Below are 17198 nucleotides of genomic sequence, written 5' to 3' on the forward strand. Positions count from 1 at the left end.
TCCAGACCGGCTCTTATAAGAACATCAGTCTGGGCTCTCGGGGCCACGCCACCGGCTTGCCCTGGTCGGTCCTGACAAGGACAGCGAGCCAGGGGAGCTCCGGGGCCTATTCTAGCTGGTCTTCACTCTTCGCTGGTTAAAGCTAACACTCGACCTCGAGCCCTCCGGCTCACCACCTTTTATAGCACTCGGCCCCCGGGAGGGGCCCGTGGGGGATGCAGGTGCGGACGTCAGTGTGAGCACCTCCTCTGTGTACGGCCCTAACCACGCCCCTTGTGTTTGTTACCCATCCGTGCCCATACATCTTTACAATTACACCTCTACATCACTCCCCCCCTGTACAGCCCGCAGCCGTCCCCGGCTGCAACAAAATCACAATAAAGGTGCATCCCCCCCCAAAACCGTGTGTGCCTCGCGTAATTTTAACAAGAACAACAATAACAACAGGAAAAAGAAAAATAACCCGACGCACCCCCCCTGAATAAATACCCCATTCCGTAAAACCAACATATATACACGTACCCCGGACGCCCCCCCCTCCTTCCGCAAGGGCCCCCCAACGGCCGACCTCACAAAAGTCTGCGCGTTTTGGCGCGCGTTCTCGCGGCGGGCCCGTCACAAGGGGCCGCCCCGGCTCGCCCAGTGGCGGGTGTCGACAGTCCGGGTGTGAGAGTGTCTGGCTTCGCTGCTGAGTGACCCCCGACCCCCCCGGGAGGGGTTGGCGGTCGTGGGCACGTCACGCCTGGTGCACCTGGAGATGGAACAGTCGGTGTCAGGTTAGGCGAAAGCAGCGAAGCCGGGGAGTCGGCGGACCCCTCACACGTTTGGCCATGCGTGTGTGTGTGAGGAACACGGGGCGGCGCAATGAACGGTTTCAACCTGGAGGGGTGCACGTACCACCGACGCTTCTCCCACTTGACGCGTACACATTGCGGCCGCAAGACCTGTATGACCTCCACGGGCCCCCGCCACGGCCGCACCAGCTTCGACGAGGTCGCCAGTGGCACCTGGGGACAGTGCAACCATGCCCTGTCCCCCGGTTTCCATTGGAACACATGTGCACGCCCCAGCCTAAGCCTCTCATTCGCCCTTTGGCGGAGTTCCGAATTTTGCACGGCCGCTTCCCGCGCCTCTGTTAATTTCCCGATGTTAAATTTAACGTGGTCGGACAATTTAGAATTTGCCCGAGGCGCCGAGAGCTTCAGCTGAGTCGTCACAGGCGGGTTAGCCTCGCGGCCATACATTAAGAAGAAAGGTGAAAATCCCGTGGCCGCATGGGGAGCCATCCTGTAGGCTTGCAACACACCCGCAATGTGAAGGTCTCAATCGGTCTGGGATTCCGATACCTGCTGGGACAGCATGGACGTGATAGTCCGATGCAGCCGTTCCACCATCCCGTCAGTTTGTGGGTGATATGGGGAGGTCCGAATTTTCTCCGTATCCAAGAGGTCGCACACCTCGCGGAGGAGTTTCCCCGAAAATGTTTTACCCTGGTCAGTCAGAAGCCGTTCCGGAGCACCCTTGTCGAGGACGTAGCCCTGGACAAAGGCCTCCGCGACGGCTGCTGCCGACTGGTTGGCCAGGGGCCAGGCGGCCATGGGCCATCTCGTTAAGTATTCGACCCCTGTCAATAAGTACCTATTTCCCCTGGGTGTAGCGGGAAATGGCCCGAGAATATCCAGAGCAACGAGCTCGTTAATCCGGGAAACCTTTATCGACTGCAGCGGAGGGTTGGACCCCCTCGCTGGTGGCTTCCGCTGCGCGCATTGAGTGCACGACCCCAGGAAATCCCCCACGTCCTTTGCCATGCCCGGCCAGAAAAAATCGAGCTGGAGCATGGCCAGGGTCTTGTGAGTCCCCAAGTGCAGGAGCCGCTCATGCGCAGCCCACACCACTTTACCCCTCAATGCTGAAGGCACCACCAGCCGTTGGCGGCGGGATTTCCCGTCCCAGTGCATTAAAAGCCCCTGGAACAACCCCCACGAGTCAACGTTCGCCGCCCCCTGACCAACCCTCCCGATGCGACGGGGCAAAGCGAGGAGGGAGGTGTCCTCCATTTGGAGGCGTCCCCACTCCGCAACGGACAACCCCAGCAAGGAATCCCTCCCTTCTTGCTCGATAGGACCCGAAGTTGAAGGCGCATCGGCGGCGGCCACAAGGACCGAATCCGTGGTCACGTTCGGAGGCCTACAACGCCCCGAACCCAAGAGGCAAGCGCACTCTGAAGTGGGCGGCAACCGCGACAGAGCGTCAGCGTTTGTGTGGCGGACGCCCTTACGATATGTGGTGACAAAATCGTAGTCTTGGAGAATCTCCAACCATCGAGACAACTGTCCCGATGGTTGTTGAATCCGCAAGGCGTACTGCAGCGCCGCATGATCTGTACGGACGGTGAAACGTCGACCGTACAGATATGGGCGGTACTGCTGAATGAAATAAACGATCGCCAATAGTTCACGACGGGTAACGCAGTACCGTTGTTCCGCCGGAGACAACACCCGACTACCATAAGCCACCACATGCTCTACGCCACCAATGAGCTGCGACAGCACGCCCCCAATGCCCGTGTTACTTGCGTCTGTATCGAGCAAGAAGGGTTGTGAGAAATCGGGATAATTCAACGGCGGAGCCCCCACCAGGGCATCCCGGAGGGAGCGAAAAGCAGCCTCCTCCTCCGGTCCCCAACGAAACCTGACTCCCTTGGACGTCAAGGCATGCAAGGGTTTCGTGATCGTAGCGAAGTCAGCCACAAACCGTCGGTAGTACGACGCGAACCCAATGAAACTCCTGACCTCCCCTACCGAGGTGAGAGTCGGCCAGGAGCTGACGCATTTCGTTTTGGTGGGATCAGTGGATATCCCCGAGCGTCCAACAATATGACCCAAATACCGCACCGATTCGCGGAGCAAATGGCACTTCTGCGGTTTAAATTTCAAATTGGCAGCCCGCATTTTGAGGAAAACAGCACGCAACCTCTGGAGGTGTTCATCGAATGTTTTGCTAAAGACGATGACATCGTCCAAGTAAATTAAACACGAATCCCATTGCAAGCCCGCTAAGACCAGTTCCATTAACTGCTGAAAAGTTGCCGGCGCAGAATGTAAGCCCATCGGCAAGCGGTTAAATTGGAAAAGGCCGTGCGGTGTACGGAAAGCAGTCTTAGGTTTAGATTCGTCATCCAGAGGAAGCTGCCAGAATCCAGAAAGTAAATCCAGGGTGGAAAAGAATCGCGCCCCCGCCAAGGCATCAAGCGACTCATCCATTCGAGGAAGCGGGTACACGTCGGCTACTGAAATTTTGTTCAACCGCCGAAAGTCGACACAAAACTGCAGTGAGCAGTCGTGTTTTTTCACCAAAACGATCGGTGCGCCCCACGGGCTGTTGGAAGGGGATATGATATCGGCGGCTAGCATGTCGTCAACGGCCGATTTGACATGATCCTTTTCGGCGGGACTCAACCGAAAGAGATTTTGGCGGATTGGCGCGCTGTCACCCGTGTCAATGTGGTGTCGCAGCAATTTAGTACAACCAATATAAAATTTGTGTTGACTAAAACCGTCGACAAACTCTTTCAGGAGAACTCGCAGCCTCTCACGCTGTGAGTCGGACAGGTCCACTCATCCCGCACAAAGCGCATCCAGCCATCCGTCATCACAGTCCGAATGCGGTCGCAACGGAGGATCGGTGCTCACCTGACCCACGAGCGGTTCCTCATAGGGTGCCGGCGTTGCGTGTGCAAGCACGGTCCCTTGAGGAACCACGGACGTTCGCGATCCCACATTAAGGACTGCAATGAAGGGGTCCCCATCCCCTTTCACCATGGTCTGAGCCGCTAGCAAATCGGGTCAATTGACCCCGGCTCGAGATGGTCCCAACAAGACCCCCCGATCCGCAACCCCCTCAGCAAACGGCCGACGCAACCTAAGAGGGACGAGCATCTGAGCTCCCGGGGGTACGCGTACAGTCCTTGCCACGAGCGCCTGCACGGTCGCAAATGCCCGACGCTCCGTGGCGGGGGAAGACAAAAACGTTACACGTCGGCCCGACGGGAGTTCGATGCACCCCTGGTCGATCAATATACGGATAGGCATTTTGGCCAAGAAATCCGTCCCCAACAGGCACGGAACCGCCAGCGAGGAGGAAACCAATACCGGCCCGGATAATTTGATGTCCCCAATGCAAATTTTGGCGCGGATCTGCCCAATGATGCCCAGCGAGCCCCCGTTAGCAGCATAGCATGGCACGTCAACGGGGAGCAAAGGACGGCTTTGAACGGGAAGGATGTTATAAATCAAATCAGATATAATGGTCGCCGATGCTCCCGTGTCAATTAAAATCCGCACCTCAACCCCATCAATGTGACCGACCATGACCGACGACCCCGCCGACGCTGCAACGACACGATGGGCGAGCTCCGACCACTGGCCCGGTTGGAGCGCTCGCCGCATTTCAGAACATTCTGACGCAACGCCCGGCGATTTTCGAGCCCTGTTTGTTTCAGCGAGTGAGTGACAGATGTGTGCACGGGCCAAACGTGTGAGGTGCCACGACTCGCCGTATTTCTCTGCTGGAGCTTGGGTGGAGGCGGCGCGGCGTCCTGACGAGGTGTCGCCCCGCGCTGACGAGGAGCCCGGCATCCTGAAGCCACGTGGCCTTAAAGGCCACAGTTGTAGCAGCGTGTGAGCGCCCCAGATGACCTGGGCTGCTCCTGGCGGCTCGGTCCGTTCCGAGCCTGTGGTCCCGCAGATCTCCACTCCCCCCCGCCGCTCCACCCCGCAGACCTCCTCCGATGGGAGGGTGGGAGCCGCCATGGCATGGCCGGCCACCCCCTTGGCGGCCTTGCGACGCAGGGACCGCAAGCCACCGTGGATGTGGCGCGCGACCAGCAAGGAAGACATCTCTGTGTCGTCTTGAGCCAAGACGGCGACGTCCAGCTCGTCCGTGAGCAGCAACAGCTTTTCCGCCACCATAGCGTCCACTCCCTCCTCGTCCATCCGCGGAAAAGCTGCCTTCGCCAGGGCCAGGAGAGCCGTCCGGAAAGCCAGAGGCAATTCGTTGGCGCCCCGTTGGCGATCGTGGAACAGCTGCCTGCAGTCCGAAGGCGGGCCGTAGACAGCGTACAGCAGCTGCAGCGCCAAGTGCAGCGTGGCGCGCTTTTCCTTAGGCGCTGAGGTGAGCGTAGCCAGGGCGTCGTTGTCCAGCATCGCCGGCAGCGCGCGCAGTGCTTCGCCGTCCGTCCAGTTCGCCATCTCCTGATGAGCGAGGAACCGTCTCTTGAAGCCACCCCAGTCCCCGTCCGCGCCCACGAACTCTTTGAGAGGCGGCAGTCGCTGCTGTAACGCGACGTCCGTGGTTGTGGATCGCGCTCCGTCGTTCCCGGCACTCGGTACAGTGCGGGCGGGCTGCGCGTATGGCATCGCCGGTCGCTCCGTTGTCGACGCGCTGGCCGGTGTTGATGATGTCACGGCTTCTGCTTGGCCCTCGGCAGTCACCTGACGCGGGCCGGCCCCGCCCTCTGCTCCCACTGTAGCGATGGCGGGAAATTTGACTGCGAGCCGCGTCGGGGTGGCGGGAAACGGCGCTGCGCGTCGGCTGCCATCGTCGTCCCGCGCAGCCTCTCCAGCCCCTAGCCGCGTGATCTCCTCCAACGTGGCGGCCGCAGCCTAGAGCAGCTCCGCCAGGCGGGAGTGAGCCAGCCGAAGTCCCTCGGCCTACACACCCCACCCTTCCTGTCGTAGCGGCGCGGGTGTACTCGGCCCCGGCTGCTCGGATCCGACCTCGGCCATCTCTGGTGCCGAGCCGGCCGAGGTGTCCTCCATCTCCGGCTCCCTGGTACGCGTCGTCCCTCGTGTGTCCATTGTTGAACGATCACTTCTGACCCCAGATGTAGTAAGTTGCAGGAGGCTTGGACGACGTGGTTGGAGGCACACTTATTTATTAATACTAACTTGTGTACAGTAACGGGAATACACAGCACTTGAAGGGGTATCGTCCCCTTCACTCGTCTAACAGGGAGACACAACGTCTAACCCCGCTAACCTACGCCCGAGTCCTCCACTACGGAGCTAGGGGAGGCTACCTATCCCAGCCCTGGTCAAGCTGGGATCCCGGCACCCTGAGTCTCCAGACCGGCTCTTATAAGAACGTCAGTCTGGGCTCTCGGGGCCACGCCACCGGCTTGCCCTGGTCGGTCCTGACAAGGACAGCGAGCCAGGGGAGCTCCGGGGCCTATTCTAGCTGGTCTTCACTCTTCGCTGGTTAAAGCTAACACTCGACCTCGAGCCCTCCGGCTCACCACCTTTTATAGCACTCGGCCCCCGGGAGGGGCCCGTGGGGGATGCAGGTGCGGACGTCGGTGTGAGCACCTCCTCTGTGTACGGCCCTAACCACGCCCCTTGTGTTTGTTACCCATCCGTGCCCATACATCTTTACAATTACACCTCTACACATGTGTAGTGACAGAGAAAGGTCACTACTGTGTCGGCCCGTACGAAGGCTGGGGGCCCCAAGGGGGTGCCTGGGGGGTCACGTGGTGGAGGGATCCGGACCCTCCCAGAGGTGGGGGAAGTGAGGCGTGTCCTGGGAAGGGAGGCGTGGCCTGAAGAGAGCCAGCCACGCCGGGGCGGAGCCAGCGACGCCAAACCAAATATAAGCGTGGTGTGAACGCAGAGCGAGGCTGCTGTTGTACTGTACTCCAAAGTGAAGACATCACGAGTCGTCAAGTCCCGAGTCGTCGTCCTGGGCCAGGCAGGCCGTTGCCTGCCTGGTCCAGTCTGTGTCGTGTTCCAGAGTGTTAGTGAGTTGAGGAAGGTGGTCACCACCTCAGGTACAGCGTTATGTTATTTACCGTTTAATAAATAGTGTTGCCTCCAAGTGCGTGTGTGTGCACCTAATTCGGTCTTACTACACATGTGTAGTGAGCCCAAGGACGAGGGGGAGCCGGTAGTTGAGGCGACACTTTCATTTAACAACACTAGTGTACAGGGTCTCTAAGACAAAGGGGTAACGGCCCCTTACACCCGCTACCTGGGGAGGTATGGCCTCCGGGCTATCGTGCCTCCTCACACTGGGGACCACTCTGCACTCAGCCCTCCGGCTAGGGGCCCTAGGGGAGGCTACCCTGACCTGACCCAGCCAAAGTCCTCGGGTCCCGGCCACTGGCCCACTCAGTCCCGGCCCTTACAAGGACGTCGGGGTCTGTGGGTACCCAGGGTCCAACTACTGTCCCACCTCAGTCCCGGTCCTTAAAAGGACAGTGGGTCTGGGGGCCTCTGGGTCCTACTCTAAGCCCGGTCTTCAGTCTTCGGCTTGAGGAACACTGTCGAACCCGGGTCAGGGGTCCGGCTTTTATACACCTGCCAGGGTTCCCACGCCTCTGGCCACGCCTCCCTTCTAGAGAGTTACAGAGGGACCTGGAATCTTCCCCCAGCCCCCCTCTTGGGGTCTGGGGAACCTTGGTGGCCCACACATCACACCCTACTGGTGGATGTCTGCTAGTGCAGGTAAGTACCCCGTTTATCGCGTTAAACATGCAATTACAACGAAGCTACTGAACTTAACAGTTACAAAATAATGTTATAATGTTACATTTACGTGAGAAAAATACTGTAGTTCACAAACGTTAACTGCAGAAAACGCAGATATTTTCTTGAAATCTGTGGTACTCGTTTGAGACGTTGGGCTTACGCTGGCCTCATTTTCAATAATGTCACCTGTGAAGTGACCCTGCTCACCATCCAGAAACGGCTCACTCCATGACTAAATCCGCCCACCTCTAGAAGACACCGAATCTTTCATCTGACACATTCCTACAGCCTTAGCACAATTTAAACATGCCAGTAAGAGTATGGGAGGGATAAGGGCTTGTGGCGAGGATCGATGCTAAACTTTGTAGCAATAACGTGATGTAAAGAGATAAGTTTTTTTCAAAAAGCATGCTCTTTTAACTCGCAGGAGAGAAAAGTTCAACATATTACATTTTCTACGTGTGATTTTCTTTACTCAACAACGGGCACAAAAGTTACATGTTAAAAAATGTAAGCAAAGATGAACATCACTCCAATTTGAAAGTGCTTGTTATTCATACTGTATATTCTGAAGATTTTACATGTCATAAAACATGCTTTTACACATTTCATTTACACATTTCATCCCAATATGAAACGCAAATATGTGCAATAAATCGACTGTAACCTGAAAAACCAAAGAACCCCAGGCACGAAAACAATTTTCCCACATCCCGCACCTTTGTGGAAATGTACGCAACAACAAAAAATTGATGGAGAATGGTTGCTGAAAAAACACACACACACGTGCTCCTCAGTTATGAGCTGCTGACAGGCTGGCAAACAGGTTTGCTTGTTGTGAGGATTTGCTTGCATACCATGAGTAGGCAGCTGCTCCGAGTCTGCTCTACTGACGGACGGCGCAGCCGGCTCGGGGTCACGGGTTACGTCCGCGTACCTCGGCTTCCTGTTTGAACCTGCGATTCAGCGGTGAGATAATGCAGAGATTCAACAGCAAGAAAGGTAACACTGGTTGGGCACAGTTACTGTGAGCTTAACCGTTTACAACATCCATATTCATTAGCACCCTTAAGTTTGCCTCCAAGCACAGTCATGCAATTGAGTTTTCCTGTTATTAAGCCTAAACTTTCAGTTACAAGCTCTCCTAGCCAATCCTATTACCCATTGCTGACAACAATGAAACGAGTTACTGGATTGGCCGGAATGCCACCAGAGACTTGTGTTATTGGTTGTCACATTTTTAGGCTAAATTACCACAAACATCTGTTTCAGTATTTCCCAGATGAAAATAAATCCATAATTACATGACTAATCGAAAATAAGGCATTGGATACAAGGATACAATGTTTGGGTGCTACAGTATTCATCATGCAAGAACATAATTATTCAAGTACCATATACACTATTTAACAATGGCTATTTTCCCTATGAATTCCTGTATTACGTGTTAGTGTAATAAACTCCTGCACATTTTCATACTATAAGCCTAATGACATAACGTTCTAACTTCAATAAATGACATTTATACAGAATACAGTAAGCACACCGTTGGTTAACGTAACCTCTGAGCATATCAAGACATCCACATCCATTTGTGGATCTTCATCCACTAAGATCTCCCATTGCCGGGTTGGTCATATAATTGTATATAGCCATACTTCACACTGCTGGTCAGGCTCTTAAACCCAGTGCAAATACTCTTCAGATTATTATCCATCCATATTTACACATCATCACCACAGCAATGTACAACAGCAATGTAACTATACTGTACTGTGTAAAACATACTTGTAAATACAAATGAAATGCAGGAATAAACCAGTAGTCTGCTTCAATTTAAACATGACTGGAATAAGACACATGCTGACACAACCTGAACCCAAGTTCAGAATACAAAATATAACATTACCACTTAAACGAGATGCCCTCGGCCCCTTAAAACTTGAACACTTTGAGCCAAGTGTCACACTGTGTAGCAAAACTGCAGAAACGTCATGCGTTCAAGGCATAAGGGTGGATGAGACCTAAGTTGTTTGGAATGTCTTCGTAAAAAAAAAACATTCCTCAATACGGTTTCTGTAAATCCAAATGTAATGCAAACTTCAGTCTGGCTCGTATTGCTTTGCACCGTAAAATTTCTACATTTGGTGAAGTTGAGATTAATGTATACAGCAAGAGGCAACATTTTAATTCAGTGCGAGTCAGAGTATGTCTCACTTACATGCTCATTGGTGAAGGTGCAATTATAGCAATTTGCATTGCTTTTTTAATGCAGTTATACTTTTACATAGTTTCCAAAGCTGATATTAATTTAACCCCATGGACTATATAATTGAATGAAAAAACATCTGGAGTCCTTGCAAAACACATTCTGCATTAAAAAAGCAGGAACAGATTTTTTACTTTTCTGAGGATTAAATATCAAGTGGTACAGTAGTTAGAGGTTTTAAGACATGGGCTTTATTTTTGCACAATTATTAAATATCGTTTGCATTTATTAAAAGCTTGAGCAAAAATACACCCTCAAAAATGTCATTTCCATATATAATTGCATGAATGCAATTGACTCGAGAAGCAATATTTAAGTTCACAAAATATAATTTACAAGCCAACTCATTCACTACAACTACACTCTTCAAATGTATTGACAACTTTTGGTAATTATACTACCAATCATTTTAGCGTGTGGTTATAGGAAGTTGACAAAAATAAAGTATTATTTTGCATAACTATATAAACACATACAGTACTGTATTTCTGACAGTGATCCTTCCATAAAGACTGAAATAACTGCACAAGAATATTGCATGAAGTTTAGTAGTTACCTTCACGTCAGCAAAAAGTGTCTTTCATTCAGTGGAAATGTCTTCCACTCTTACGACACATGGCATCTTCACACAGTAAAACTAAGTATGAACTCATAAGTTATTGGGACCATAAAGTTAAATGACAAAAAAATGTGTGTCTGCTTCCAGAATTACTACAGCCATACTGGCTTTGCTACCACTGCTACTAAACGAGTTAGTTACAGCTCCCAGGAAACGACGTGGGGGCAGGGGGGGAAGAGACAGATTCATCTGTTGGAGCCATCAGTTTGCTCCACGGTAATACGAGAAGCCTGCAGGACCGGCGAGTTGGGCCCATAAAGTCACGAACTAGGAGGGCTCTGCCGCAAACGCCCAAACAACGCCAAGCCAGAAACTGAAAGGGATGGCCATGAGTCGATGCGGGGCAGGAAGGAAGAGACGCCACTGGAAAAAGAGCACCGAGAACTTCTCCCCAGTGTGTTTTTGCAAAGACCAAAACAAAGGCAGGAATGCTGGGGGAGAGTGGGGCCTTAAATGCGGGGGCCTTAAAGGCGGGGGCCAGTTGGTGTAATTGTTTTACTTTTGGGTCCCCTTTGGTAGTCCACGTAGTGCTTATTGCTCCAAACTTTCCTGTTATGTAACGGTGTCCATTATGCAATGGAGTTCAATGCATATTTACTCTATGTAATATAATGGGGTGTTGTGGGGCCATTGGTGTACGCCCATTGTGCCATTTCACTTAACACTTTTTACATGAAACTAATATACTGTCATCATCATCACGATCCATGGGTAGCCCGGTAGGGTGTCCACTGCACATTTCGTCATTTGTTAAAATTTTCCCGTCTTGTGCCAATATGCTCAAGTAGTGCACATCTATCTGGCACCAATCTCTTATGTCGTCAAGCCATTCTGTTAGGTCTTCTATACTGTCGGATACTATATTTCACTTTGCAAAATATTTTCTTCAGCTCATTACCAGAGTTAATGTGTTTAATTAAAATGCCATGTTTTAATAACATTAACGTTTGTTTTGACTTCCATAACTGTACTGTATATACAAAGCAGAGCGACTTTAACTTGACATTAGAATGTTTTTCTTTAAACACTTGTTTGTCTTCACCCAACTAATACTGAAAACGGAGCAACATGAAGCCGCAAACATGGAAAAAATGTACACTTTCTGCTCCAGTTGCATTAATCCACTCACGAATGTTGCAGCTGCTGTTGCTACTACTGCAAGAAGCTTTATTGAACAGCTCTGCAAAGGACATCACCCTGACCTGACCTTTAATCACATGGGCAAATGACCCTCTTTATTTTTGCTTGCCAACACATTGTAAGTAGCCATCAGCTAAGGCAAGTCACCCCGAGCCTAACCTCAAAGCACCTGCAGTCACGAAAGCTTTAAATTGAAATTTGCCCTTATGACCGTTAACCTGAACATCTCACCTTTTGTATGATTTCACATTCCGCCAGCTTCTGAATCATGAGCTGAGTTAACGCCGTCCTAAAATAGCCCCACCCCTCCTTGCTCCAGTGGTAAAAGATTCGGTGCTCATCCATCTCCTTTAGTGGTCCTGAGCGAGTGGTGGAAATTCCACATTCCTAGGACGACAACTATAGGAAGTAATGTTGTATATGCCATGACAAATGTGTACTGTGTTATCGGTTTTTCGGAAATGTTTCCACACTATTTATTACACGTCTTTAAACATGAAGGCCTTGCTGAAACTCCAGACTTTTTAAGGAGTGTCATGTTTCCATCGGCCAGTTGGTAGATTGATATTTGTGATTTGCACTCAGTTCTTTGATCCATGGATTTATTGTTGGAGCATCAATCCCTCCCAGATGATGTGCTCCCGTCATTCCATTTTAGTGCTGTCCTCTGTACATCCTGTAGCAATCTTTACCAAGTACAAGTGTAAAATATTCAACCCCCTGAGATTAATTTAATTGTCATGACTCAGGGTCATGAACAGACCTGGGATCAATCACAATTGTAATTGTATCATTCGCTATCACAATGTAGAGTATATTAATTGGTGATATAATTTGTAATTTGAGATGACTGCAGTGTCTCTCGTCATTGTTTCGATTTTTCATATGCGGTGAAAGCTGGCGCCTCTAGTGGCCACGGTTATTTTATTTTATTTAACCACGTGGGAACTCCAAGAGACCAGGATAGTGTAATTTTCAGGTCACCTGGGTCCTCAAAATGACAAGAGTATTACACAGAACATATACGGTTCGTGCATTATCAAGCACGATTCCACGTGTATATATTGAGGGTAGAAGTAAAAATTAAAATGGTTAAACCCCCTAACTCCAAGCATGTAAAATGTAAATGTGCGAGCCAAAGACTATGTATAGCATGTTTTGCATTAATATGGTTATAGACTCACATGCCTGTCGTGCGACTGTACTTCCAGTAATAGGTGTGAATAATATTAACGTTTTCCTCCCAAAATTACCAGTTTTTCCATATACATAACATTCCATTTGTCAGTACAGTTCTGGTTTTATCAAGATGCAAGTTTTATATGAGCAACAGGCTGATTTACACAGTAAGAGATGGGAAAATGTGCAGACCTTTTTTTTTGCTATAACCAGACTTTTATTTTACTGAAGCATTCAGAACACAAGACCGTTATGGTCAAAGCGTGCAATCTAAATTCTGCAAAGCACGTGTTAGTAAAAAAAACTGGCCGTTCTTGCGTATTTAGATAATAGTGCCTTTGTTGCAATGTGTCATACTACGGTGTGAAAAATAAAACCCAGTGGAACCTGTGGGTGTCAATAACTGCAACAGCCGGAATCGATGGCCCATCCAGTTGTTTCATGAAAACAACCCACAACCACATGTTATTTACAAATCTCACGCTTCAAGTCTTTAACCGGGGGGGATGATCACCCCACACACACATTGCCAAGTGCTTTTACAAGCTGTCGCGGCTTGACGCGTTAGTGACCAAAGCCAGACCAGTGTCATCACAGCAGCTGTTATACAAATGCAGCGGGCATTATTCAAAAAAACAACCCAATATATAAGAGTTGCTTGTACAGTAACTAGGCAAGGGCGTCCCTGCAATTTTACTTTACGTTTCAAGCAGCAAAGCGATTTAAATGTACATCGCGTGCAATGCGAATCGCTACCCAGTATATGTTATCAAGCTTTAGATAATGCTGAAAACAACCTAAATGGGTCAAACGCGTGGCCATGGATTGGTGAAGTGTTATACAGGTTACTTAAAAACAAACACGCATAGATGTTTGATACAGTACGTGATATGTTCCGACATGCATCAGAAAACGTTCTGGGAAATGCAATGGGGATTAATGCCGCACTCGGCAGGTATAGAAGTGGTGTGGCTCTGCAATGTAGTCGAACAAGAAATCCAGAACACAAAGAAAACATCCACAGTTGTTCTATAGTAATGATTAATACACACTAACAAGGGAATATAAAATGGTTCAATCAACAAGCACTGATAAAAGTTAACTTAATACGCAAATTGCCGTACCTATGTTTGACAGGTGAATCTCTGCCCTCGCAGTTCCAACAGAGTAAGAGTATATCACTGTAATTACACGAGCTTGCAGATGTTTAAATACATGAGCTTGTAAGATCCGATTGCAGCATTTTACATGGCAGAATCTCACGGCGTCAAATGCTAAAAGAACGAATTTTATTTGGCTTCACGTGCGCGCACAACACCTGACAAAAGCCAAAAAACCCTCAACCCATCTTCCCACAAATACAGCAACCCCCCCCCCGACACATCCACATGGAGCGACAACGCAGCAGCAGCAACAACAACATTCATACACGGCCTGCAGTCGGACGGCGACTACCCACCGAGTAATTTGAAGGGCAGCATGTTAGCAAGGCAGCAACTTGCATTGACTCAAGACGGTCGTGGTGGTGGGTGGCTTTGCTGCCACACACATACAATATATTACAGTTCAGCAGAACGGCCGGGAGGAGCAAAAGCGAAATGAATTTGCAAAACATAAGGCGAGTCAAGGTCTCCACCACCCACCCACCCCCCGTTCAAACACGCCTCGATCTGCGCGCCGCAACTCTCCTCCACCTTTCGCTTGGCACGGCCAAAGAAGTCGCCGGGACGAATAAGCGGAACCCGCTTTTCCTTTAAACCCACTTGACATCCGACTTGTTCATGTGCTGTTAACGTTTTCCACGCCCCTCTCGCTCGCCGCAGACCCCCCCCCCCCAGAATCTGCCCGCGATGCAGCAGCATCGACGGCGGCAAAGACAGCCACCTACACTGTAGTAGCCTCCCTCCTCCCCGTGGCACTCCGCCCCCCTCTGGAGACGGCGTGGTGGTCGGGTGATGTAACACCGCCACCACCCAATCACCCCCCCCTACCAGTCAACCACCCAACCACCACCACTCACCCCCCCACCACTCAACCACCCCCCACCACTCAACCCCCCCCCACCCAACCACTTCCCCCTACAACAACCCCCCACCCAACCACTCCCCCCTACCACCACCCAACCCCCCCCACCACTCAACCACCCAACCACCCCCCACCACTCAACCCCCCCCACCCAACCACCCCCCCACCACTCAACCCCCCCCCACCCAATCACTCCCCCCTATCACCCCCCCCCACCACTCAACCACCACCCAACCACCACCCATTCACCCCCCACCACTCAACCCCCCCCCCCACCACTCAACCCAATCCCCCCCCCCACCAAACCACTCCACCTACCCCCCCACCACTCAACCACCCAACCCCCCCCCCCCACCACTCAACCACCCAACCACCCACCACTCAACCACCACCCAACCACCACCCATTAACCCCCCACCACTCAACCACCACCCAACCACCACCCAATCACTCCCCCCCCCACCACCACCCAGCCCCCCCCCCACCACTCAACCACCACCCAACCCAATCACTCCACCCCACTACCACCCAACCCCCCCCCACCACTCAACCACCCAACCACCGCCACCACCACCCAACCACCCAACAAAAAGGTCCCATTTTTGGAGGCTATACTGTACCCAAAACTGCCAGAAATCCCACATCGTCTGTCCCCCCAATTGCTGTTTGTCTCGAGGTGGTATGATGATAAACGTGGCAGTCACTATTTATTTGACGCATCAGAGAACATTATACATCCGTGTTTCGCTTAAATGAAATTGAAATAAAGTATACACTCTTGATTTGAAGCTTTCATGGCTCCAGGAATCCATACTCTTTGGTTCTTTCGGTAAAGTCACGTAGATAGAAAAATTAATAGATCACGACGTTTCGATCGCAACACAAGCAACCGTCATCAGGTGAGACAAACACAGCAGGAGAACTGCTGACGCAGGAGAGAGAGCTGCTGCAACAACACATTCCTGCGGAGGGAGCCGGTAGGAACGTTGAGTTGCTCGGTCAATGGCCAGGGTCAACGGCGGCGTGGTGTATTCCGCAAATATGGCCGACTGTAAGGGCGGGCACAAGCCGGCGTGAGTAGGTTAAACGTTGAGTTTTATAAGAGCACCACGGGGTGACCAGCCCCTCCCCTCCCCACCCAGCCACACCCCTCCCATCCCTCACCCAGCCCCACCCAGCCCCACCCCTCCCATATTTGGAAGCACGACGGACGGACACAATAATCCCCTGTGGGCTGGTGGAACCAGGTGGTTCTTACCAGTACGAGGTTATACAGGTAGGAACAACAGGTTCTACACTGCCCACCAGGGATTATTTGTCTGTCTGTCATGCATATTTGTCTGTCGTGCACGAATGCGCTATCCAACCAAGTTCCTACCTGCCCACTCAGAAGGAACGTGTTATAGGCTTTAGGTGGGCTCAATCCAAGGGTAAGTGGGCAGAGCTAGAGATGGAATTTGTACGTAAATGTAAGAGATTAGCAAGTCAACATGGCTTTAGGTGGGCTCAAACCAAGGGTAAGTGGGCGGAGCTAGAGATGGAATTTGTACGTAAATGTAAGAGATTAGCATGTCAATGTGAGACTGCTCCAGCAACCAGGCGCTGTGCCAATGAGAAGATTAGCATGTCAATGTCAGAGAACCGGGCAACAAGAACAAAAAACCCGCAAGAGCAACTACGAAGACAAACCAGCATTATTCTTTGGTTCTTTCGGTTAAGTCACGTCTAAAGATAAAATAATAAATTAAATAATAGCATATTACGACGTTTCGATTGCAACACAAGCAATCATCATCAGGCATAAAAGAAATAGCAACAAAAATCAAACTAGAAAACTATAGACAGACATACAAGCAGACAGACATCACAAGGACACACAGAGAGAGGACACATATCGGCACAAAGAGAGAGGTCGTTTCTGTGACGGTGCCTTAAATATAGAGAGGGGGGCGGGGGCGGAGAGAGGGAGGGGGCAGAGAAAAAATTAGCATATCAATGAGTGGACGGCAACGTGATGCTGCTGCAAGTAAGATGACGACGCGGCACGGCACGCAAGCTTGAAATCTCTGTGTTGCATTACACTACATTTCGATATTTTACTAGGTTATTTAATTTTAGTGTGCCTTTCTCCTAATTTTCAAGCTTGCGTACCGTACCACGTCGTCATCTTGCTTACCGCTGTCTGTTCTCTCTGCCTGGGTCCTCTCTTTGGAATTTTCACACTTAAATTCTAACTTAGCAATCTTTGAAATACGTAATCAACCAGGCTATGCGTTAATTGTGTGTTGACCGACTCTCTGTGTTGCATTACATTACATTTAGATATTTTACTAGGTTATTTAATTTTAGTGTGTCTTTCTCCTGATTTTCAAGCTTGCGTGTCGTGCCGCGTCGTCATCTTACTTGCAGCAGCATCACGTTGCCGTCCACTCATTGATAT

The 17198-nt window shown here is 50.7% G+C and overlaps 1 protein-coding gene across 4 annotated transcripts in view; it reads right to left on the reverse strand.

The window, feature by feature from the left end:
* Nucleotides 1-17198, reverse strand: part of LOC144933143 (protein TANC2-like) — a 95398-nt gene that overhangs the window by 54752 nt on the left and 23448 nt on the right. For 2 of the 4 annotated variants that reach the window (XM_078857769.1, XM_078857735.1), the window contains exon 4: nucleotides 8384-8482. In XM_078857769.1, the coding sequence (XP_078713895.1) occupies nucleotides 8384-8482 (99 nt within the window). Of the gene's footprint in view, nucleotides 1-8383; nucleotides 8483-14192; nucleotides 14324-14427; nucleotides 14548-17198 lie in introns of those variants that run through there. The other 2 variants (XM_078857744.1, XM_078857752.1) reach the window with 2 other exon arrangements.

Source organism: Lampetra fluviatilis, chromosome 1 (assembly GCF_964198595.1).
Source record: "Lampetra fluviatilis chromosome 1, kcLamFluv1.1, whole genome shotgun sequence".
Lineage (NCBI taxonomy): Eukaryota > Metazoa > Chordata > Hyperoartia > Petromyzontiformes > Petromyzontidae > Lampetra > Lampetra fluviatilis.